This window comes from Cervus canadensis, chromosome 12, assembly GCF_019320065.1.
Source record: "Cervus canadensis isolate Bull #8, Minnesota chromosome 12, ASM1932006v1, whole genome shotgun sequence".
NCBI lineage: Eukaryota > Metazoa > Chordata > Mammalia > Artiodactyla > Cervidae > Cervus > Cervus canadensis.
The window spans coordinates 1,029,614-1,053,395 of NC_057397.1; the positions used below are offsets into that span (position 1 = coordinate 1,029,614).

The 23,782-nt window shown below is 42.3% G+C and overlaps 1 protein-coding gene across 4 annotated transcripts in view; it reads right to left on the reverse strand.

Annotated features, from left to right (window-relative positions):
* Nucleotides 1-23,782, reverse strand: part of ADCY8 (adenylate cyclase 8) — a 226,878-nt gene that overhangs the window by 72,873 nt on the left and 130,223 nt on the right. For 3 of the 4 annotated variants that reach the window (XM_043484063.1, XM_043484064.1, XM_043484065.1), the window contains exon 8: nucleotides 13,022-13,219. The exons of the other annotated variant lie outside the window; for it this stretch is intronic. In XM_043484063.1, coding sequence (XP_043339998.1) covers nucleotides 13,022-13,219 — 198 coding nt within the window. The remainder of the gene's footprint in view (nucleotides 1-13,021; nucleotides 13,220-23,782) is intronic. 4 annotated transcript variants of the gene reach the window in all.

Consider the following 23,782-nt stretch of genomic DNA (forward strand, 5'->3'; position numbering starts at 1 on the left):
GAAAGTACAACATTTGGCATACAGGGGCTGGCATCGAGTGAACAGACAAGAAGAGTTACTGATGGAGGAGACAGAGGAGGTGGGAGATGGCAGGGCTGAAGGGTCGTCAGCAGTAGGAGGCAGAGGGCAAGCTGCAAGTTCACTCCCACCTAACACTGAAGAACACACGCTTGCATCTTTGAAAGTTCTCAGCATAAACACTCGTATGTAAGGGACTTACTGTATTTGTTACATTTTCTTGCAAGTGTTGCTTTCTAGAATACTGTCTTCGATTTTTCTGTACATAACTGTACCTTGCACTCAATAGGGCGCCCCAAAATGTTGCTGACTGATGGGTCCATCATGTTAGAAAGGATTCTTCTAATGGGAATTACAATCTCCTATGTGATCTTTTGTCTTAGGAAAAGACTTTGTCCTTATTCCTTCCTTTGCCTCCTAAAAGATCCTTCACCAAACAGGTAGAATTGTCCTTTCTCCGTGGACCTTTGGAAAAAGTGTCCTTGGAAATGACCACTGGGCCCTTATAATTCACCAAGTCCTTGATGTATAAGAGGACTTGGCCATTGCATACATTAAAAATGAGGAACTTGAGAATCAGAGATGGGAAAGAACAGGTCAAAGTCAATCAAGTGGTTGGTGGCAAAGTTCAGACAATAAGACACATCTCCTGGCTCCTAGTGGAGTTTTTGCTCTACTACACCATTGTCTTTGGACAGGAAATGGCCTGAAGACAGTAACTGAGCTAACTGTGGATGAGATTAATACCCATTAAAAAGGCCATAATACTTGGAACAAATTACAAATGCTTCCTTTGAGAGCTTAGATTAGAATTTTGATTATAGGTAGCCCTTTGTATCCAGGGGTTCCACACCAGCAGATTCAAACAACCACAAATCAAAAATATTCGTGAAAAAAAAAATTCCAGAAAGTTTCCCAAAGCAAAACCTGAAGTTGCTACTCACTGGTAATTATTTACATAGTATTTACACTGTATCTGCAACTATTAACATAGCATTGAATTGTACGCAAATTAGAGATGATTTGAAGTATATGAGAGGATGCGTGTAGATTATGTGCAAATACTACATCATTGTATGATCTTGGTATCTATGGTCCTGGAATCAATGCCCTGCTGATAGAAAGGAACAACTACTATTATTTTTCAATGTGTAGGGTTTTGGTTGATTCAGGAAAGGGTCAGTTCAGAAAAGAGCCAAAATCTAGTATAACAAATTGAATAATAATGAGTAGGCAATAGGCAATGTGCTTCTTGTGGATGATCTCATTTAATTATCATATCAACATTTTTAAGAAGATTGTATTTATCATATCCCCATTTTGCAGATAATGAAACTGAAAATTAGAATTATTGAGTAACACAAGCAGGACCTCACAGATTGTAAAGAGGGACTCTAGACTGTTTGACCCCAAAGTTCAAGGTCTCATCGGCCATATTATGTCGGGAAAGAAAGAAAGTGAAGTCGCTCAGTCGTGTCTGACTCTTTGCGACCCCTTGGACTGTAGCCCACCAGGCTCCTCCATATGGAATTTTCTAGGCAAGAGTACTGAAGTGGGTTGCCATTTCCTTCTCCAGGGGATCTTCCCGACCCAGGGATCAAACCTGGGTCTCCCACATTGCGGGCAGACACTTTACCATCTGAGCCGCCAGGGAAGTCCATACTATGTCAGGGAAGTGTGTAATTTCCTCGGTTCTGTCTCATCACAACAAAAATCTGAAGCGATGGACCAGCATCACAGCCCTTGGACAGACCATGTCACAATCGCAGCTCTTGGACAGACGGTGTCACAGCTCTCAGGCAGATCAGAGTTACAGCTCCATGTTACAGCTCAGTTTTATTTAGAAAATAAAGGAAAATACATCCTTGAGGCGTGAGGGCATGCCAATCCAAAAGATGAGGAGAAAAGAGAGCAAGCGAGAGAGAGCGAGCGAGAGAGACACCCCTGGACCCTTGGCTCCTCTTTTTACACATTTCTTCTCCTCCCCTGGGTCTGCCCTATGTAAATTGGGCTAGCCAGGAATGCTGTTTGTTCTACCTGAGGTCCCCACTCCAGTCCTCGGACCATCCTTTGTTCTATTTTCGGGGGCTTTTCCCTTCCTTGTCTTTTAGCCACCACCATTCTGGACTCTTTTTTCCTATTCTAACTACTTAACATTTATCTGCTGAGATTTTGCTGTTTTTAAGATAAAATCATCTTCACAAGGCGAACGATCATATTTCAGTGATGTGGTTTACAATACAAAGAAAGAAAACGTGTTAAAAATTTGAGTCTATGTAAATCTTCATTAGAATGAAAGTGAAGCATGATCTGGGCAAAGAATGGACCTTAAAACACTTCATGAATCAGTCTAATACATTGGCACTGCTGCATTTTCATGATTAATTTATGGATCCTCATCACAAAGCAAAGCAAAATAAAGAACCTTTTTCCTAAGGCCTAAATAGGTGAATGAATAACAGGGAAGAAAATAAAAGATACAGTGGATTTTATTAAATGCAACAGAATAAGAGGGACCACCAACTTTCAAATAGTTAAAAAAATGTTTTAAAAATGAAAATTTCCTACTTGATTTGATTAGGTTGGAACTTGGGTTCCCTTCCAAGGACGTAGAGCAGGAAGAACTTGTGTTCCATTTTGTTCATTGTCTGTGGATGTTGGCCCTGCATTCTCTTGAAAGACATGTTCATAAATGAACTCAGAGCCATCAGGACCTATGACTTCCTAGGTCTTTCATAAGGAAGCTTGGAACTGAAGTGTGCTCACACAAGGAAAAGCCCGTTCTATATTCTTCATCTATAGAGATATGACTAGGGAAGTTAGCTTACAAAGGTGATGGACAGAGTTTCTAGTTTTTTATGTTTCTTTGCCTGAGACAGGCCTGGGAAATCATCCTAGGTGGGTCAGAGGGAAATCACCCCACTCTGCTAGATTCTCTAATTTGTTGTTGTAGTTGCTGTTCAGTTGCTAAGTTGTGTTTGACTCTTTGCAACCCCATGGACTGCAGGACACCACGCTTCCCTGTCCTCTACTATCTCCCAGAGTTTGCTCAAACTCATGTCCACTGAGTTGGTGATATCATCCAACCATCTCATTCTCTGTTGCCCCCTTCTCCTTCTCTTCCTGCCCCAAATCTTGCCCAGAATTAGAGTCTTTCCAATGAGTTGGCTCTTTGCATCAGTTGGCCAAAGTATCGGAGCTTCAGATTCAGCATCAGTCCTTCTAGTGAATACTCAGGGTTGATTTTCTTTAGGATTGACTGGTTTGATCTCCTTGCTGTTGAAGGGACTCTCAAGAGTCTTCTCCAGCACCACAGTTCAGAAGCATCAAATCTTCAGCATTTAACCTTCTTTATGGCCCAACTCTCTCATTTGTACATGACTACTGGAAAAAACACACCTTTGGCTATACAGACCTTGGTCTGAAAAGCGATGTCTCTGCTTTTTAACATGCCATCTATGTTTGTCATAGCATTTATTCCAAGGAGCAATTTTGACTATGAGCTAAAACGTACTTACTAAATTCTTACATCTCTATAAGTTGTAGAGGACACTTCAGACCAAAGCAATAATCTAGCCCAAACCACAATTATTTTTGTCTTTTTTTTTCATGTATTTATTTGGATTGAAAAATTTTATAGGTGGAGTGGGGATTTTATTTGTCACCTTGATCTAACTTTAATGAATGCTGATTTCACTTGGTAAAACCTCAGAAATGAGCCATTAACTCCTACTGGAACATTTCCAGTGATGAAGAAGTCAGTCCCTCAGTTGACAGCCCATTCCATCTTTGGATAAATCTAATTTGAAGAATGATAGTTTTCTAGCGCATCTCTCACTAATATAAGTTAATATGTTAAGAATCTCAACTGAGACAATCTACTCATTTTGCATGAGTGAACTAAAGAATGTAACCTCCATTCTATTGTTGGATCCATGCATTGTGAGACCTGGCACTGACTAGAGCACTCTTAAATTAGATCATTTGGGTGAAAGACATAATTACAGTAAAAACCAAGAAACTAATTTTCAGTCCTTTCATATTTTGAAATAGACTCTATTTCCTATCTTGGTGTCTAACCAAAATATTACCAGGAGGTAATTCTATGAGGGACAGGTGTATCTGAGGAATGTCTCACTGGTATACTTCTTCCTAAGAGATCTGACCTTCAAACACAGGTGGTCTCATCTTTAACAAAGTCACAAGGAATCATGCTAATGCGTATTTAAGATGGACAGCTTCAGAAGTGTGAGACAGAGAGGATGCCACCCCAGGAATGACAGAAGATCCTTAATGATAACATAGTATTGTAAATCTGTCTTGACAATGACAATGTATTATGATCTTCCTTGGTGGCTCAGCTGGTAAAGAATCCACCTGCAATGCAGGAGACCTGGGTTTGATCCCTGGGTTGGGAAGACCTGGGTTTGATCCCTGGGTTGGGAGGATCCCCCGGAGAAGGAAATGGGAATCCACTCCAGTATTCTTGCCTGGAAAATTCCATGGACTGAGGAGTCTGGTAGGCTACAGTCCATGGGGTCGCAAAGAGTCAGACACGACTGAGAGACTTCACTTTCACTTTCACCCCCTTCAGTATTCTAGACTGGAGAATCCCATGGACTGCATAGTCCATGGCGTCACAAAGAGTCAGACAAGACTGAGCGCCTATGCACACAATGTATTATAGTCTTCCTGGGGAGGGAGATGGATTGCCATATGAGAATTCCAAGACGAACTTTTACAAAGCTTACAACCCACCATTCTCCCAGCTCACCCTTCTCCAAATCTCTCACTGTGGGGAGGAAAGACTCTTCCTTTCTTGAGGACCCAGTCGCCCAAGCCATGGTGAGGGGATGAGAATGATAACTGCTCCTTGACTTTTTGCTTAGAAGCCCGTAGGTTTAGATGATGCTTATACCCACACATAAAACATCAGATCACTTTTAAAGACTGAGATGATGAACTTTAGGTTGAAATCATCATAACTGTATCATTCTATACTAGATTATTACAGATGAAGTTGGTCCTCCTGACTCTGAAAACGCTGGCTTTGTGGTACTGGAGCTAGCTAACTGATCTGATAAAAAAAAAACAAAACACAAGTGACACAGCCCTTGATCTCATTTGACCTCCTAGAGGGTGTAGAATTAGTAGTAATTTTACAAGATAATATGAAGAATGTAAAGGATTCTCACTTAGCTATTGTTTGAATAGGAATGATTTTCCCCCCAAGCATCTTTGAAATCTGTCCATCTTACCTGAGGAAGATGGTCTAAATATTCTTATTAGTCTGAACCTTACTAGAGCAATAAAACTCAAGAATAACCTGAGGCTACAAAGGAATAATTCCTTCAAAAACCAGAGATCACTTGGTTCAGTGTTCCATGTATCTCTCGTCTGCATCTAAATAAAAAATAGTGTGCTTCAACACATTCTGAACATTTCCCAAAATAGACAAAAGCATTTTTTCTCATTACTTAATCCCAGAATCCAACATCTTAAGAGATTTTTCATTCATTTAGCTACCCTCCTCTGCTTTGCTGAAACTCTTCCCTATTTTAGTTCACTCATTATAACTCCAATATGAGTTTATGGAAAGAAGAAATATTTCAAAATTTGTGACATATTTTTCCTGAAATCTCTTAAGCCTTTGGTTAGCTTTGATTTTCTTTATAAAGGATAGAGAAAACTGAGTGAAATTCTGAACAGATATAAGAACCAACTGTACTCAGCAAAGGATTATATAAAGGTTTCTTTGTGTGACAAATCCTTGTTTTTATGTGGTTACTGAACATAATAAAAGTAATATTAAATGAATGTTTTGAAATATTCAGCACAGAACTTAGTTCATAGCAAGCACTATCTATGGGCTATGGGTGTGTACTTGATTATTATATACCTTACAAGGTTATGAATTTATGAAAGTCATAACCCTAGTACCCTGAGATATAAGACACATTAAGATTGCTCTTTACCACTGTTTTTAATGAAGTAGTTTCTCTAAAGAAGCTGTAGAATTGTAAGATTTAAGTGAGGATGTAGCCTCACCCAGAATTGGATTGGCATAGAATTCATCAGAAAGAAAGGGAAAAAATAACTATTGCATTTATTCAGACATCTATTATATGTGTATTATGTCATCTGATTTTTACAACAATCCAATGAAGGGCAGGTGGTATGATCACCGTCATCTCACTGAGATCAAACACCTTGGCCTCCATCACCCAGCCAGTATTTAGCAGGAATTGGGTTCAAGTCATGTCTACTCAGTAAACAAGTTTATGTTCTTTCCTCTGTCTTTTAACAAAGACCAAACACTTGTGAGCTTCCCTGGTAGCTCAGATGGTAAAGAATCTGCCTGCAATGCGGGAGACATGGGTTCGATCCTGGGTTGGGAAGATTCCCTGGAGAAGGAAACGGCAACCCACTGCAATATTCTTGCCTGGAGAATCCCCACGGACAAAGAAGCCTGGTGGGCTATAGCCCATGGGGTTGCAGAGAGTCGGACATGACTGAGCGACTTTCACTCACTCAAACACTTATGAAATAAATGAAGCTTTGGCATGTATGCAGGGGTGTCTATCAACTTGTTATTATCCAATAATGATCTGTAAGTTAATCAAGTCTCCATTGCACCTACAACTATTTTCAAAGTAGGATTTGAACCAGTGTCTGTTTGACCCCCAAGCCTGAGCCCTTGGAAGGCTTATGGAGACAATCCTTCTAGGCTTATCTGAGACCATGTGGACCTTGTTTATGAACCCAGGACCTTTTGACGTGACCTGAAGGCATGAAGCAAGTGACTAGCTCAAGTTTCAAAGTACAGCCAAGGATGGAGAAGTGTGGCTGGCAACTCAGGACAACAGAATCCCAGGAGGGTTTTCTCAAAATGTAGGTCCCTCTGCAAAATCAGAATCTTAGGGACAGAGTGATGGGCAGGGGTACATTTTAAACAAGATCTTCAAATTTGAAAACTATTAGCCTAGGACAAAGAGGCTTTTTATTGCTTAAATTTGTAAGGGTGCCAAAAGAGGCCTTGATTTCTCAAAGAAAAAATTTCAGAATTTAACAGGAAAATACTGGCATTGAAAGAAGGAAGGAAATCTAATTGCCATAGATATGATTTGATTTTTAACAGCCCACTAAAAGGCAATGGCAACCCACTCCAGTACTCTTGCCTGGGAAATCCCATGGATGGAGGAGTCTGGTAGGCTACAGTCCATGGGGTCGCAAAGAGTCAGACACGACTGAGCGACTTCACTTTTCACTTTCACTTTCAAACATAAAACACTCCACATTAAAACATAAATTTTCAATCAATTTTGAAGTGTGTACTAAACATATCTTAATCTTTATTCAAAATAAAGAAGCTGCCTCATTCTGAGGTGGTCCTGATGTTTTTGTAACATCAAGTTGAGTGAAGTCACTCCAGTAACTATTTCCGTGTGATTAAGCTCTCTTAAAGGCACTAAAGTCTTTCTTTGGCTTGGAAATCAAAGTAATTGTAATTAATTGCCTTCCTCATCTAAGCTTCATTCAGAGCCTTGTTCTAGAAGAGAAATAAGGGGTAGAGGCTGAGAAATATCACCTTTCTATAAGTGTTCTGGGATTAAGATCCTCACTATATAAAGAACACTCACAAATCAATAAGACAGAAATGAGCATCACAATAAAAGAAAACAATTAAGACAAACATTCAAGTCACATAATTAAGACTAATGTGAAGATCACAAAAGAAGAAATATAAAGACCAAAACATAAAAAACATGTACAGAAAGACATTTAACCTCAATAATAATTTTTTTAAATACGGCAAGAAGAAGCTCCTTGTATCTTATCAAGTCAGCAATTTTTAAAAAGTATAGGCACAATTTTTGAGGGTTATTTCAGAATGAAATCAAGTATTTTAAAATGTGCATTCTCTTATGCCCATTTTTATGATTGTATCCCAAGAAAATAATTAAACATGGATGTATGATTTAACTATGACCCTGGTAATGGCAATGCAATTTATAATTTGTAATAGTTAAAAACTGAGGGAACAAAAGCCAAAGGTAGTTAAAATATGCATGGGAATAGTATGCAGTTACAAAAAATATTTTGTAACTAAATATTTATTACTGTGGGGAAAAGTTCAAGTGAAGAATGCTTAACATTGTCTTACAAGGCATGATGTATAAAATGGCCCTGTTTTAATAGACACATTGCATGGGTAAGTAAAAAGAATCACACTCATGAAAGACTAGGATGACACATGACAAAATATTAACAATGGGTATTGTGGGCTGAGATCATAAGAGGTGTCATTTTCTTCATTTTGCCTTATATGCTTGGTATAAGCTTTCGCTAGGGCAAATGCATTACCTTTTTTGCAAAAAAATTCATATATAATAGAAGAAAAAACCCAATATGATTGACAGTATGTGACAAATGCCGTGATTCCTACATCTCTTTATCACAGTTCTAATTTTTTTTTGCCTGTGAGATCTGTAAGCTCCCTTAGGAAATTTTAGCTGGAAGTGAAAGATGGGCAGAAAATTCTTTAGTGGAGGGGACCTTAGATGACTGGATAAGGGCTCCGCCCCCATTCTGGAGTCTTCCCAGAAATCTCATGTGGTTGCAGGGGGGTGAAGATGTTGAGAATCACTACTTCTAACCTGGCCAAGATCCAAGCCTGGGGTCACATGACTTGTCACCCATGTGATTTTTGAGTGAATGGAGCTGCTATTTATAATTACATTGAGAAAACGGATGTAAACTGGGCAAACCAAGACATGTGTTCATCATGACCTCCGGGAACTCACAGCCTCAAAGCATTGACTGCTGAAAGCTACCAGGAGCTGCCCAACCATCTCATTTCACAGATGAGAAAACCTGAGGACAGAGAAGGAAAGTGTGCTGTTTAAACTTGGTTAAGACACAGGAGTCATGAGCATACTTTCTGAAGCTTAACTCGGAAGATTTCTCTGTGTGGACATGTGTGAACCACCATGAGATGACATGGCAGGGAGTAAGCAGAACATCACATTCTTCTCTCCTGAAACTCCACCGCCAAGAGTCAGACCAAAAGCAACCCATGTCTTTTGGATCTTAGGATTCACAACATATAGCCTGAGGCCAGTTGTAAGGGTGAGGCAATCAATCTCCTTAAAGATTCTCCTTACTAACCTGAGTCTTCAATCACTCAACAAGTATTTATGTAATACTGGGAGGCAGGTAAAATGTCCCATTTCACATAACACTTGCTACATATGCTAATTTTTATAAGCTAATGTAACCAAGAAGTGTCTGGATGACATTTCAAAGCAGTTTTTCGTGTTCTCCAATTCACAAATAAACATGGAGAGGAAAACAGTTTCACTTATATTGTTCAAACAGAATGAAGCTTTTTCTTCCTACAGAATTTCCAAGGTAAAAATCATTGCTTCCATTTCCAGTTTTTCTCTCAGAAAATATACCTTTATGGTCCAAACTTGCTCTCAAAAAGCAGGGTAGGGCAGTGGGAAGAGAAAAGACTTTGGTGTCACAAATACAGTAAATATTTCAACAAATCTAAGATGCACAAATTTTACCCTACCTTTTAACACTGAAATCAGAAAGTTATCTTACTGTCAGTGAAGACTTAAAATCTTAAATTCCTCCAGGGAGGTTTGTGATTGCTGCTACTGGTCACCAGGGGGCAATATGAACCCAGTGAAGTGAAAGTCTTGGTCATGTCCAACTCTTTGCGACCCCTTGTACTTTAGAGTCCATGAATTCTCCAGGCCAGAATACTGGAGTTGGTAGCCTTTCCCTTCTCCAGAGGATCTTCCCAACCCAGAGATTGAACCCAGGTCTCCTGCATGGCAGACGGATTCTTTATCAGCTGAGCCACTAGGGAAGCCCCAAAATACTGGAGTGGGTAGCTCATCCCTTCTCCAGCAGATCTTCCTGACCCAGGAATCAAACCTAGGAATCCTGTATTGCTGGCAGAGACCATTTTAAATTCTCTGCCTGACTTTTTTTTTTAAAGATCACATTCAGAGTGCGAACTCAGGTGGCAAAACCAAGTGGATTCCATTTTGGAGTTCCACTTCTTGGAGAGGATTTTTGTTTGCTTGTTTTTTCATCTAACCAGTACCCAGGGAGAGGCATGTGAGTTTCCTTGTTGACTCTGTCCATTAGGTGGTTTTTCTTAGTGCTGCGTAGAAACCAAACACCTCACAGTCGATGGTACCTTAGAGTTGATGAAATATGGCAACCAGATTCTGAGATCTATAACCTCTACTTAACCTCTAAGAGGTTCAGTTTTCTCTTACAAAAGTGAGTGAGATAGTAATGTTTCCCTGAGGATGCAATAGGCCAGTATACCGAAACACTGGCCACAGACTAGATTGCACACAGATGCTATGCTTTAATTCTGGAGTCCTGTGGATTTGAAGGCTCTGCTTTTACTTTGGTAAGGCTTCTGGGACCTTTCTTACCTGACCTCTCTCCCAAATCCCTGCCCTGCGCCTTCTACTTCATCCAAAGTTCAAAGAGAAGAGAACAAAGATGGCAGAGGATTGCCTTCTCTAGACAAGAGCCTGGGGGAGTAGATCCTCAGGGCTCCTGGGAGTGGCAGTGTCCTGACTAGACCAGAGCACTAGCTTTGGGGTCACAGTGAGCTCAGACTGCAATCCCGATACTGACAGCTTGAATTTGGGTGGGCTATTGAATCATTTCTCCCTGCCTCCATTTCATCAACTATAAAAGGAGGCTCATTATAACATCTATTGGGTTGTCCAAAAGTTTGTTTGAGTTTTTCTGTAACATCTTATGAAAAACCCTAATGAACTCTGGCCAACCCAATATTTCATACTGTCATTGTTAGTCAGTTTGTGCTCATAGCTTAGAAATTGTTGTTATGTAGTCACTAAGTCCTGTTTGACTCTTGGTGACTCCATGGACTGTAGCCTGCCAGGCTCCTCTGTCCATGGGATTTCCCAGCAAGAATACTGGAGTGGGCTGCCATTTCCTTCTCTAGGGGATCTTCCTGACCCTGGAATTGAACCCGCATCTCCTGCTTGGCAGACAGATTCTTAACCACTGAGTCACCAGGGAAACACATAACTTAGAATGGTGCCTGTTGTTCAGTTGCTAGTCATGTCCAACCCCGTGAACTGCAGTTCTTGTCTTTGTGACCCCATGAACTGTAACCTGCCAGGCTCTTCTGTCCTTGGGGTTTCCCAGGCAAGAATACTGGAATGGGTTGCCATGTCCTTCTCCAGCGTGAAATAACCACTGGTTACTACTTTTGATACATCCTCTGCTCAGCAGTAGTGCTGCCCCCGAGAGGGTCTCTGAGCAGGAGTCAACGAGGACTGTCTCTGTGACATGAGGGGAGTGAGCACTATCCAGTGTGCCTCAATTGCCCGCCCCTGGGAGCCCATGTGATGCAGAGCATGTGCTAGATGGTATAAGACTGGACTCTCAGTGTCCTAATCCCCACTTGTCTGTTCAGGAGGGGATGCTGTCCCTTGCTTCTCCTAGAAGAACCTCCCTGGTCACAGAAATCAACCTCTGATATATAGTGCCTCCTCTAGATCCGTTCCTCCTCCAACACCAGTGCCTGCAGGTCAGCACCAGACATTATTGAATAAAATTACATTAGAAATGATCTCTAGTCTGCAGGGGTCAGGTCATCAGTGAAGCAAGTACATCTTCAGCAAGAATGAATAAAGGAGTTTTTGTACAGCTCTGGACACAGGTATTTACACAGCCTAATTGAGAAGATTCTTTGTAAGACCACCCTGTCTTTCCTAGCTCCTTCAATGGAGAAGCCAGGATAGAAAATGCATTTAATTATATTACTAACAAGAAATATCCACCTGCAATGGTTGGGGGTGGGTGGGTTGTTAAATAGGCAAAGTGTTTCTTTTCCTTTTGTTTTGTGAGTACATAGATACAATACATTCAAACTGTAAATCGCAGGTAAAGATCTTAATTTTGGAGTTTGCAACCTTCGGATAGTTATCAAAGAGACTCACTGGGAATAAAGCATGTGCTTGGAAGTGTGAATTCTCTAAACCCAGCAAAGTAGAATCTCCCAGGCAGCTGAACAAACTTGCAAAAAATTGCTCACTGGAGCTTTGCAGAGTATCGAATCAAACTCCTGAAATTTGCTTGCAAATCCCCTGCTGTTCTTGCTGGAGGCTCCTGCAGATGCCGAGCACCTCCTGTGCTCAGCCAAGGAAGGTCTGTCAGCTTCCATCAGTGCAAAGGAGCAGCCTAGTTACCCAGGGACAGCACCCACTCATGGTTTGGTGCTGGGGGGAGGGGAGAAGGGGCATGAAACCATGTCATCATCAATACAGTAATGGTGGCCACTTTTGAGCAGTTGATCTCATCAAGGCATTGCCTGGAGCATTTCATCCTAAATTATCAGGGAGGCATGTTCATCAGCCTCATTGTACAGAGAGGATCTCCTGCTCAGAGACACCTTCACTTACTGAAGATCACACAGCAAGGAAGTGGCAGAGGTGGAACTGGAATCCAATTCTGAATCCACTACCATGTACTCTGCGTACATCAGGGGAACTCTGAGCAGCGGACAACTGGGAAAATGGGAGAACAGGAGTCTACAGTCTAACAAAGACAGTGTTTATCACTAATGCTTGCATTAGGTTGTTGGGTGTCCTCATATAGTAGGTTACAAGGGTAGCAGATTCACCGAAAATCAAAGGCAAGTGGGTGCTAACGTCACTTGGGTTAACAATCTTAAAGTGTAAGGAACTCCTTTGTTCTTTCCATCATCTTTTCCATAAAGAGCAAACGATGCTCTCTTTATCTAACCAGCATCTCCTTTCATGGCCTTCGGTCTACTCATGATTTTCAAAGAGAAAAAGAAAAGACAGTACCAAACCCAACAAACACACACAAACACACCAACCAAAACCGCAGCCCCTGGGCTCTCTCTCTAGTCCCATGAACATTTACAACAATTTATTTCAGAAAAAGAGCCACTGTGGAGACCCAGCTCTACCTTGTGCTCCAGGCTGGAGTCTTTAAACATCAGTGAGAATGGCTTGATATGCTCTCTTCTCAATTTATCACCACTCCGCAAGTCGATGGTATGTTCTATTCTCTTGTTAATTTCCTCAGGCCCAGACTGGACATGCAAAGCTTGTGCAAGATGGTTTGGAAGTAGATTTATTGAATTTCTTGTTAGGGCAGCCAGAGTCTAGGGGGAAAGCACATGCAAACACAATAAACCTGCTAGTCCCCTTTGGATTAAAAAGAAAGGCAATGTGTTCAGATTAGGTTGCATTGCAAACAGTAACAGCATTCCATGCAGTTGTATTCAGTGAAACCTACAGAAGTCGGTAAGTTAGCATTTGGTTCCCAGAAACACAACCTGGAAAAACAGTATATCAAGGGGGACATTTCCCTTTCCTCTGTGTAGGTGCACTGAATTCCTTCAGTTCAGGTATTGGGAGAGTTGTCGGTTTGCAAATGTTAACCAAGAGCCTTTCTCTAACCAGGCACATACCTGGTTTGAGAGAAAGAAAACCAATACAAATAACAGAAGGGAAAACAGAGCTGAAAAGCCCACAGAAATGATCCTCTCCAGCCAAGTAGATTCCACATTTTCATGTGCTCTTTCCTTGAATGGTGGTGGAGAGACTTGGGGACCAATGGCTTGCATTGTTTTTTTTTTTTTTTTTAGCATTTCTCATGGACAGTCAAATGAGCCAGAATCTGCTACTTAAACTTGATGGAGATTGTTAGACCTTTTACACTTGATGAATGTTTTTTCCCCATAGACTGTTATATATCTATATTTTCATATAGATATATGTGTTTAATTTCCTTCAGGCAAAAATGCAAGCAGTTGCAACCTCTCACCATTTCACAGGGTTAAACAGCAGGAGGTGGGGAAAGGCACAACCACCATGGTTGATCATTGGGTGTGGCCACATGGATGCAGAAACAGCACTGGCTTAGGAAGACCCAGCAGATTTGGCAGAGGGAACTCTGTCTCCTGACATCTTAGCCGCAGGTGACAAGATCAACCAGTTCGGGATCCAGCCAAATGCAACACCCCTCACAGCTCCAATTTTAACTTCTTTGACCCAAAACATGAGAGTTGGAGCTGGAGGGATATAAGGACAGCAAGGCTCATCTCCTTCCCCAAAAGATTTCTTGAGAAGAGGTGGAAGATGTAGTACCTCTGTAGAGGGGAAGAGAAAGCTCTGCCTCCGAACACACTCACTGCATCTTCTTTACTCTGCCAGCCTCTCATCTTGGCCAATGTTAGACCATAGGCTAGACTGAGATAAGATGATGCAGTCATGAAATAACAGCCTGTGAGAGCTGATAGAACACCTTGGAGGTCCTCCTGCCTGAATCCTGCATATACCCATGTTGCGGTGGTTGTTTAGTCACTAAGTTATGCCTGACTCTTTGTGACCCCATGGACTGCAGCACGCCAGGCTCCCCTGTCCTTCACTATCTTCCGGAGTTGGCTCAAACTCACGTCCATTGAGTAGTCAGTGATGCCATTCAACCAATCTCATCCTCTGTCACCTCCTTCTCCTCTTGCCCTCAATCTTTCCCAGCATCAGGGTTTTTTCCAATGAGCCGGCTCTTCGAATCAGGTGGCCAAAGTATTGGAACTTCATGAGCCTCAAAGAATTCTACTCATGTGCCATCAGCCTTCTCTGCAGCCAGGTCAGACTCTCTGACTCTGGAGCCAGAGTTGGGGGCTTTGATCTCATGGAGCCCACTAGTCCATTCCATGAGGATTCCTCCTATGACACTGTTGGACTCTTCCTCTTAATCTTCATGGAGATACTCAACATAACCTAAATTCATAGGCTCTAAAGAATTCTAGAGCAGGGCTTTATCACTGGTAGAATTTATTGAAAACCTTTACTCCAGCCACACAATAAAAGATGGAGTCACAGGTGCCAACACGAGCAAGTACAGTATATGCTCTGAGGATACTGAAGCTAATTTCAGCACTGAGTGCCAAGGAGGCAACCGCAGAGAAAAAAACAAATATCAGGAGGAGGTATGGAGGAGGAGAGCTGGATCCAAGAGAAGGAAGCAGGTACCAGTGTTTTAGAAAACCGAATAGCAGGGTTCATACTGGGGCAGAGGGTTTGAGCTCTGGGGTTAAATGTTCTTAGAACAGCATCTCAGAAGGTGAAGGAGACTGGAGCCTGCCCTCTGTGGATCTCCTATTGGCTTCTTGGGCAGAAATTCTCTACACTGTTTGGAAATATCAGAATTCAGTCTTCTATCTCAGAGAGGAGGTGGGAAAGACACTCTGCTGCTCACAGCAGACCCCAAACACAAACTGAGGTGTGCCCAGTACCATTGGGAACATAATTTTCTAAACTCCACTCCAGCTCTATGAATTTGTGGAAGTTGTTTAAACCCTCTGGGACTTCCCTAGCCGCTCAGCAGCATTTAAGATGGTTAAGGCTCCACGCTTCAGCTACAGAGGACATGGGTTCAATCCCTGGTCAGGGAGATAAGTTCCTGCATGCCTTGATGTGTGAGGAAAAAAAAAAATCATCAAAGTCCAGATGAAAACCAGAGATCCTTCTGAACCCAAGTTTCCGAACATAGGGTCTTGCTGAGAAGCTCGGGATTTTGTAAACTTCATTTGAATGGGGTAGGAGAATATAAACCCTCTCAAACTCATCATTTGTTTTATGACCAGAAGACTGTTCTTTCGGAATCATGTTTATCTGTGTACACACCAACAACCTGCTTTTTCTTTTAAACAGGTCCTATGGCTTCATGGATAGTCATACACTTTGGTATTCCTTAATCAGTTTGTGCCAGCAAATAACAAATTACTCCCAATAAAATCGCATACTGAAAGTGTACTCTAGAAATATCCAGTTTTGTTGAGTCAAAAACACTTTAGCTGTTATGGATCACATATTCCGGTCTTCAAACACCCTCTACGGCATCCGTGTAGATGCTGCACAGTTTCCGTTCTGGAATCTGGGGAAATCATCCCTCTATTTCATCACAAGATTCTCTTAATTAACTCTTTCCCCAAAATCTTGTTCTAAGGAACACAGGAATGAAGGAATGCTTCTTTACAAAATGGTTTCTGGACCAATCGATTTGGGAAATGTGGATCCACTGTTTGTTTACCGCCATCCATTCTCACTACTCTCCTCCAGAGAAAGGATTTTGTCTCTTCTGCGAATCTCTTTGTCTGGAGTGTGTATGCCAGAACCTGGCACAAAAGTAGGGACTCAGTACTGGTGTGTTGGATGAAAAAATTCTTATATCCTCCTACTGGAGTCTCACAGTACACATTACTGAAATAAAGGTACTGATAAGTTCTGCAGAAATCAGGCTTTTAAACTCTGCATATTCCAAACTTTTATAACCATGGAACAGTTTTTGCTCAGATCTCCTCTCCATGGTCCATGGAGGACCACTTTGGAAATAGTACTCTAAAGTTCTTCCCTGGTTTTGTTTGCAACTCTTCCTTAGTGGATGTGTTTCTGATTTCTGAATACAATCTATTTACTCCCCTCCGCTTTTCTTCCACAGGCTAATGGCTTCAGCTTTCCCAATCACTTCACAGGTGACACAGTTTCCACATAGGACACAGCAACGCTTTCCAGTTTGTGCATACCTTGAGTCACTACTGCACTGAATCAGACCGAATGCAAATGACATCAGACCCTGTGTTGGAGCCTAGGCAACTGATGCAGTATGACCCAGTAAACAATTACTCAGTCTACTACATATTATGCATTTGAATGTGTGGCAGCTAGGTAGAATGTCCTACTGCTTCTCTGAAACCCAATTCAGACATCATCTTCTGCAAGAAGCCTATTGAGTCTGCACGTATCCTTAGCACAGCAGTTACTGTGATGTATTGTTACCGCCTCATTGTGGGTTTGCCTGTTCCTCTAGGCTCTGATCTGGAGGGCCAGGCACTGCATTTTACCCGTAACTAAGCCTTCAGCATCTGGCATATTTGATAGATTCTTAATAAGCACTTTTGGAATGAATGAATGCATGCATGAATGAAAGTTTGAATGGCTGTGTCAGACTATTCTTAGGGCATGTTTTCAATCTCTTGCTACCAAAAGTCTGGTGATGCTTTTCCTGTCCTCCCCCAAATGGACTCCAAATTTAGACTTTGTTTACCAAATTGCATTTATTAAATAAGAGGTAGTTTGTTTTCCTACTATTCAATTAAATGCCTAGTTTTTGATCAGCCTGGGGTAACAGGCATTTGCCACAACAGTTTAAGAGAATTCCAGCCAAGAGCAAGAACCTTGAAAGGCAGCTTTATGACGCTTCTCAGCATGGGGTTTTATTCAGGTGTTTGGAATCCAGAACATGAGGTCACAGATGGGAAAGCACTAACCTACTGTCCTTTCTGGGACCAATGCCTGGATAAACATCAGCTTGAGTGTTTCCCATGAACCAGAATAAAGCAAAGGTTAACCTCATCAGTGAAAGGGTGTCATCTTTTAGCCCCGCGGGAGATGGAGTCTTGAGATTAATTGATAGGTAGTTGTGACTGAGATCCTGCACTGTAGGCCAGCTCACTATTGATTGGGAAAGACCCAGGGAAGATGCCCATCCCAGCAGGCTCAGAGTCTCACAGGGACCTCTGTCTCTTATGCGGAGATGGCTTATCCTCTCCCCAGACCTTGGCTGTTTCCAGCCTCAGGCTGGAGGCTGCACTCCGAGGCAGGTATGCCCAGCAGCTTCCTCAGCTGCTGCAGAGCTTCCTCCCATCACCCCTACGGCAGCATCTCCCTGAGCCTCACCTGGAGGCCTCTGTGGCTCCACTTCAAACTCGTCACCTGCAGGGTTTGGATTTCGGAAAAGGCAGAAATTGTATGTTTTAGTCCCTAACCCATTTTCTGTGTCCTGCAACTATAGGCCGGTGGGAGAAGAAATTGCCAGGAACAAACACCAAGCCTGAAGAAGGGCTCCCAGGTGCACACATTATTCTGTGCTATGCTCAGCCGTGCCCTGCTCTGTGACCACGTGGATTGTAGCCTCCCAGGTTCCCCTGGCCATGGGAGTTCCCAGGCAAGAATGTTGGAGCAGGTTGCCATTTCCTAATCAGGAGATCTTCCTGACCCAGGGATCGGAACCAAGTCTCCTGTATCTCCTGCATTGGCAGGCAGGTTCTTTTCCACTGAGCCACCAGGAAAGCTCATTTTTTTCCTTCTACTTCTATTAACCACCCTCAACCAGTCCCCAGAAGAGAAGACTTCTTTTTTAAGTTATTTTTGTGTTCTTTTTATGAAAGCTCACTTGGAAAAGCTTTGAGGTGATCTAGTCCAAAATTATTTGCTCCAGGAAGAATGCTTGTTGCTTTTGAAAGTGGAACAATTATTATTTTTTCCCCTCAAATCCAGGGATGGGGAGCAGAGATTTCTTTGGGTATGCATGTCATGTTTTTATGGTAAGAAAGTTCTAGGTGGTATTTATTTGGGTAAACGCTGAGCTGGGGGTCCCAGGGAAAATATCCACATGGAGCTTTCCAGAACCTGCCATGTAACAATTTTTCCTTCTGAAAAACATGGAGGTTCTAGTGAATTAGACCATTCTTTATAAGCAAGCAGTGTTAGCCAAGATTGCCACAATTTTCCCTGTCTGTACTGAGACAAAAATGAAATGTCACATTCAAATGATATGCCTGATGCTTTTTTTAAAATTAGGGCTATTGCTTACTTTCTCTCTCTTTAAGATATTTATACCATCATCACCTGTCTCCCAAACAAATCAAAAGAATGTTTAATGAGATCTTACTGTGGGAGGAGGTTTACAGAATACAACTACAGGAAGAGTTGAAGGAATTTTCATAATAGGCTCGTAGCTTCTGCACCAGGAAACGAAATAACAAGCATCAGAATGTCCACTCTGTTGGCTGAAATAATAATCCGGACATTTCTAGCCAGCCTGCTCCAGGATTCCAGTACCCCTCTGTAGCCTGGCTCCCCATTCTCAATTGTCAGCAAACAATGTCAGTCTGGGGCCTGGGCTATTTGAGCCTTCACTGCTTCCCACTTTGGAGCAGCAGCAGAAGTGTGCGAATGTTGGCTGGATGCTGCATTGAATAGGGAATAAAAAATGTATAAGCGCGTTTGTCACTTTGTGGTCTGAAATTTCAAACTGTGTGTGATTAAGAGAACAAAACAATAACAGGGAGGTATCCCAAATTCTGGCAGATTCCACAATAAACATTTACTAATTTGCTGCTGATTTGAACCCCACAAATTCACTCTTGAACTTTTAACTAACATTGATAAGGCAGATCATCAAAACAGTTTACTTATTTGGGGGTTTAGGTCCCAGATATGCTAGGTTCGCTTCTCAGGGTCCTTTGTCTGACATTAAATGCCTCATTCTTTGTTTCAGTTCATCCTACTAGTGGCTCCTGGCTTTGGACACAGGCACGCTGGTTGGTTGCCTTTGGACTGCGTGTGTGCTAAGTTGTTTCAGTCCTTTCCTACTCTGTGCGACCCTGTGGACTGTAGCCCGCCAGGCTCCTCTGTCCATGGGATTCTCCAGGCGAGAACACTGGAGTGGGTTGCCATGCCCTCCTCCAGGGGATCTTCCCAACACAGGGATCGAACCCGGGTCTCTTGGGTCTCCTGCATTGGCAGGAGGGTTCTTTACCACTAGTGCCACGTAGGAAGCCCCTCCCTTTGGCTGAGAGGTGGGCAAATGGTCATTTGTGACTGAATTTTTGGACTGACCACAATTCCAGGTAACTGGGCACAGCTCTCGAAACAAGGTTACCCGGAGCCCACAGAGGGAAGCTCCAGCATTCAAGACTTGGTCCCGGAGCCCTAGTCCAAGGACCTCAGAGCCAGGTTAATCCAGGACAAGCGGTGCCTGACACTGATTCTGTCCGGCCAGGAGTTTGTCTGGCTCTGTTTGACCCATCTGCTAACTAATTCGGGATCCCTTAAGTCTGATTTCATCCTCTGAATTTCTCAGAAAGATGCTAATCTCACTTTGGGAATAGGATTGTACTCTTGTCATTACACACTTGAGCCATTTTTAATCAAAAATAGTTGCTAAACTGCTGCAGAATTGGCTGAAGCAGACCTTGGCACATCCATTTAGATGTGGCCACTTTGAAGTTAGATGATTTGGGGGCAGGCTGCCAAGTGAATTATTAGCTTTTAAAATATCACATCCACAGTAATGTGTGGAAGAGATGTGCAAAGTCCGGCTTGGACCTCATCTCAGGACTGGGTGGAGTGGATGAGAGGGATGGTGTGGACTTAGGGAGGGAGGCAGGACTTCCGCTCTGGATGTGGCTCATGAGCTGGGGAGAGAGAAGCCGACACATTGATGGCTTGTTTATAAAGCCACAGGATAGGTGTGAATCGAAGTACTCACAGCACTGAAATGACTGGACCAAAATGTAATCAGCTGTGGCTGGAGAGGTGGCCACTAGCTCACTGACCAAGTGACCCTTTGTACTGGCAATGAATTGGGCTGGCAATCAGATAATTTCAGCTCAGGAAATGAGTAAATGAACATCTATCAGGACCGAAGTTATTCAGATTTCTTGTGAACATCAGTGATGTAGGCTTTTTGGAAATGTTAATGCCATGGGAAAAATTAATGTGTGTGTGTTATATCTGTGTCTTTGTTTACTTAACAGAAATTTGCAGAAAATTTAAATATAAGAATTACCTTTTTATCTTTTTTAAAAGGTTCTGAAGTAACTCTTTTCATTGAGGAATATGACTTAAATATTACATCAAGTTGCTGTTCAGTCGCTAAGTCGTGTCTGATTCTTTGAGACTCCACGGACTGCAGCACACCAGGCTCCCCTGCCCTTCACTATTTCCCGGAATTTGCTCAGATTCATGTCCACTGAGTCGGTGATGCTATCTAACCATTACATTCTATCAAGAGTTGCTGATAAATTGCTCATATTTGGTGCCATAAGTCTATGGGTCTTATTATACAATTTGATGATTAAGTTTAGTGACTGATGCTTTCCTGGATTCAGCTCCAAAGGAGCTCACATTACTGACCTTCCAGAATCCAGCCTCTAAACTTTTCAACAGAGATGGGGTGACAGACTGGGGCCTGGGACCCTTGGCTGCAGTGCTGCAATGCTTGCACCTAAACACACCTCTCCACAAACAACAAAACAGGAAGAAATTGTAAGGGACTAAAAATAACTGCATGCATGTGCAGTTGGAGCAAATTCTGAACAAAAGATACAAAAAGACCAAAAAAAGCCCAACTGCCACTTCGGAAGAGCCAGGAGCAAAAACAGGGAGTTGGTAGCAAAAGCAGGGTACTGTGCATGCCCCCTGCACACAACACCACCTAAAGGGTGGACAAACGACCTAAGCCACCCTTCTGGCCAGACCCCTGGATACACCTCTACCCTCATCCCATATGAGGAAGAAGCTCGCCCCCACTTTGGGGAATGAGCAAGCAAGGGAATCTGTTACTTGTTCTTGCTCCCTCCAGCTACAGCAGGGGCCCCAGTAAAGCCTTGCCTGAATTTCTTGTCTGGCCTTTGATCAATCTCTGTATACAGGAGGCCAAGAACCCTGGGGGGTTACAATAGCAGGACAAAACTGGGAAAAGAAGAGACTGCTTCCTGGTTTCTACATCCTGTTATCCTAACTTTTCTATCACACACTTTATTAGATTGATGTAATTAATTTAGCTCTTCTTGGCTATCATTATTCCTAATGTTTGTTTCTGAGTTTATCACTTCAGAACAGTCCTGTGTCGAAGCGCTCTCAAGATATGGACACCTGAGTGGGGGCTACCATGTATGACTTGTATGGAGCTCTTATCATCTCAAGCTGTGAGAAGATCCTTTAAGGGACTAAAAATGATACAAAAGTCATAGAGTAGGAAAGACACAATGGAATCTAGTGGTTCATAACCTGGAATTCACAGTAGTGTTTGAAGATCCTTGAGATGTGACGGTCTTTCAAAAAATTCCATCAACACCCAAGGAATTAGGGCTATAACTCCTTGTAGACTCCAGGTGAAGTGAAAATAAGTACATACACAAACAGTCAAGATGAAGCTGGCCAGGCCAACAGAAACATCCACTGTCTGTGCTCTGGGCTGGAACTGAATCATCTTATGTTGGTACCATTCATTTCCTTGTGAAGAGCAGAGTAGCAATGGTGGGTCATGACACATGTGCTAACTCACTTTAAAAAGAGGGAATGCAAATTCACTCACATCAAATGCAATTTTCTTTGGAAAGAAAAACTTTGATATATATAAATTGCACTGGGTCAGAACAATGAAAGGTATTCATGGAGAAAAGATGGGAAAATCTTGACATAACTCAATGAAGAACTTTTACAATGACACATCTCAGCCCAGCAAAACTGGCGCCAAGATGAATAAAACTTAAATCCACTTCTATTTTTTCAAATTGAGGAAATAAGTAAAACAAACAAACAAACAGACTTTTGCTTTCTCTTCCTACCTACCTTCACACAATTAAAATATCATACAATTATCTTCACATATTTAAAATACTATTGGGACTTGCCTGGCAGTCCATTGGTGAAGATCCCTGGTGGGGGAAATTAGATTTCACATGCCTCTCCGCATGATCAAAAGTAAAAATAAATTAAAAAAAACCACCACTGCGTTCTTTGGGTCCAGTTCCTCAGATGTTTAGGGCTCCTGAAACAACTAGTCAATCCCTGGTGAAAGAAGACTCCAATGAGTTTAGCAAAGTTTCAGCCAGCTATTGGCCATGGGGGAGCCACAGGCTATGTCTTGTGCCAACTTACATGCTCCTTTCCAGAGCTGCAATTCCATACAAGCCACAAACTCATCTCTCCCTTTATCTTGTCCACCTTAGTCTATCTCTGGAACTTCAGAGAAAGTGGGAATGTTGCATCAAAGTTAATGGATCAAATTGCCTTCTTAATCCATTCAATGCTCTCTGGATGGCTTCAAATCCATTTGCCTTTCTGAAGAGAGTGAAAAACCAGATCCCTCTAATTCCTGGCTGAACTCAGCTGCTATCTTCAGAGTCGGAACTAAGAGCAGCCTGGGGAGTTTTGTTGTCAGTAAAAGCCACGTTACTGGAAGAGTCCAGATGGACTTCAGGGAAATGTCCAGAACCCATCATGGTGTCTATCCCTAAAGCCTGCAGATGTCCCATCCAATGAACATCAGAGCTTAATTTGATGTTAAAAGTGGTTCAAAAGAAATTACCTATGGAAGAAAATTTGCCTGTGGCTTCCTCTATATCAAGACTGAACACAGACAATTAGATACTCAGCAGCTTGTCATAGAATCAGCCAACTCGGAAAACACAGCTTCCTCTTCAAGACCACTGCCCAGTATTTCAGGAATTTTTAGGGGTAGAAACTTCAGATCAGTGTTCTCAGAGGGGAAGGAGAAGCATGTGCTTTGGTCCTGAGGAGCCGCCCTGCTTTTTCTCTCCTCCTGGGGTCTTGTTCCCTCATCCTTTGCCTCACTCCTGCTTGTCTGTAGATTTCAACGTAACACCCACCTCCTCGGGAAGGTCTTCACTGACTACCTGGGATCACTATTCGGTCATGCTAGAATGAGAGCAATGTCCACTGAGCCTGATGACTTGCTAGTAATACCACCGGACAGTGAGCTCCCAGACAGCTCGGACGCAGTACAACGCTTGGCAAATCATAGTTCATTAAGTAGTTGAATAATCAGTAACTGCCTGAATGAGGAAACAAATGGACCTCTTGGGGGACTGACTTGCCCAAGTCAAATGCTAAAGTAAAATGAGTTT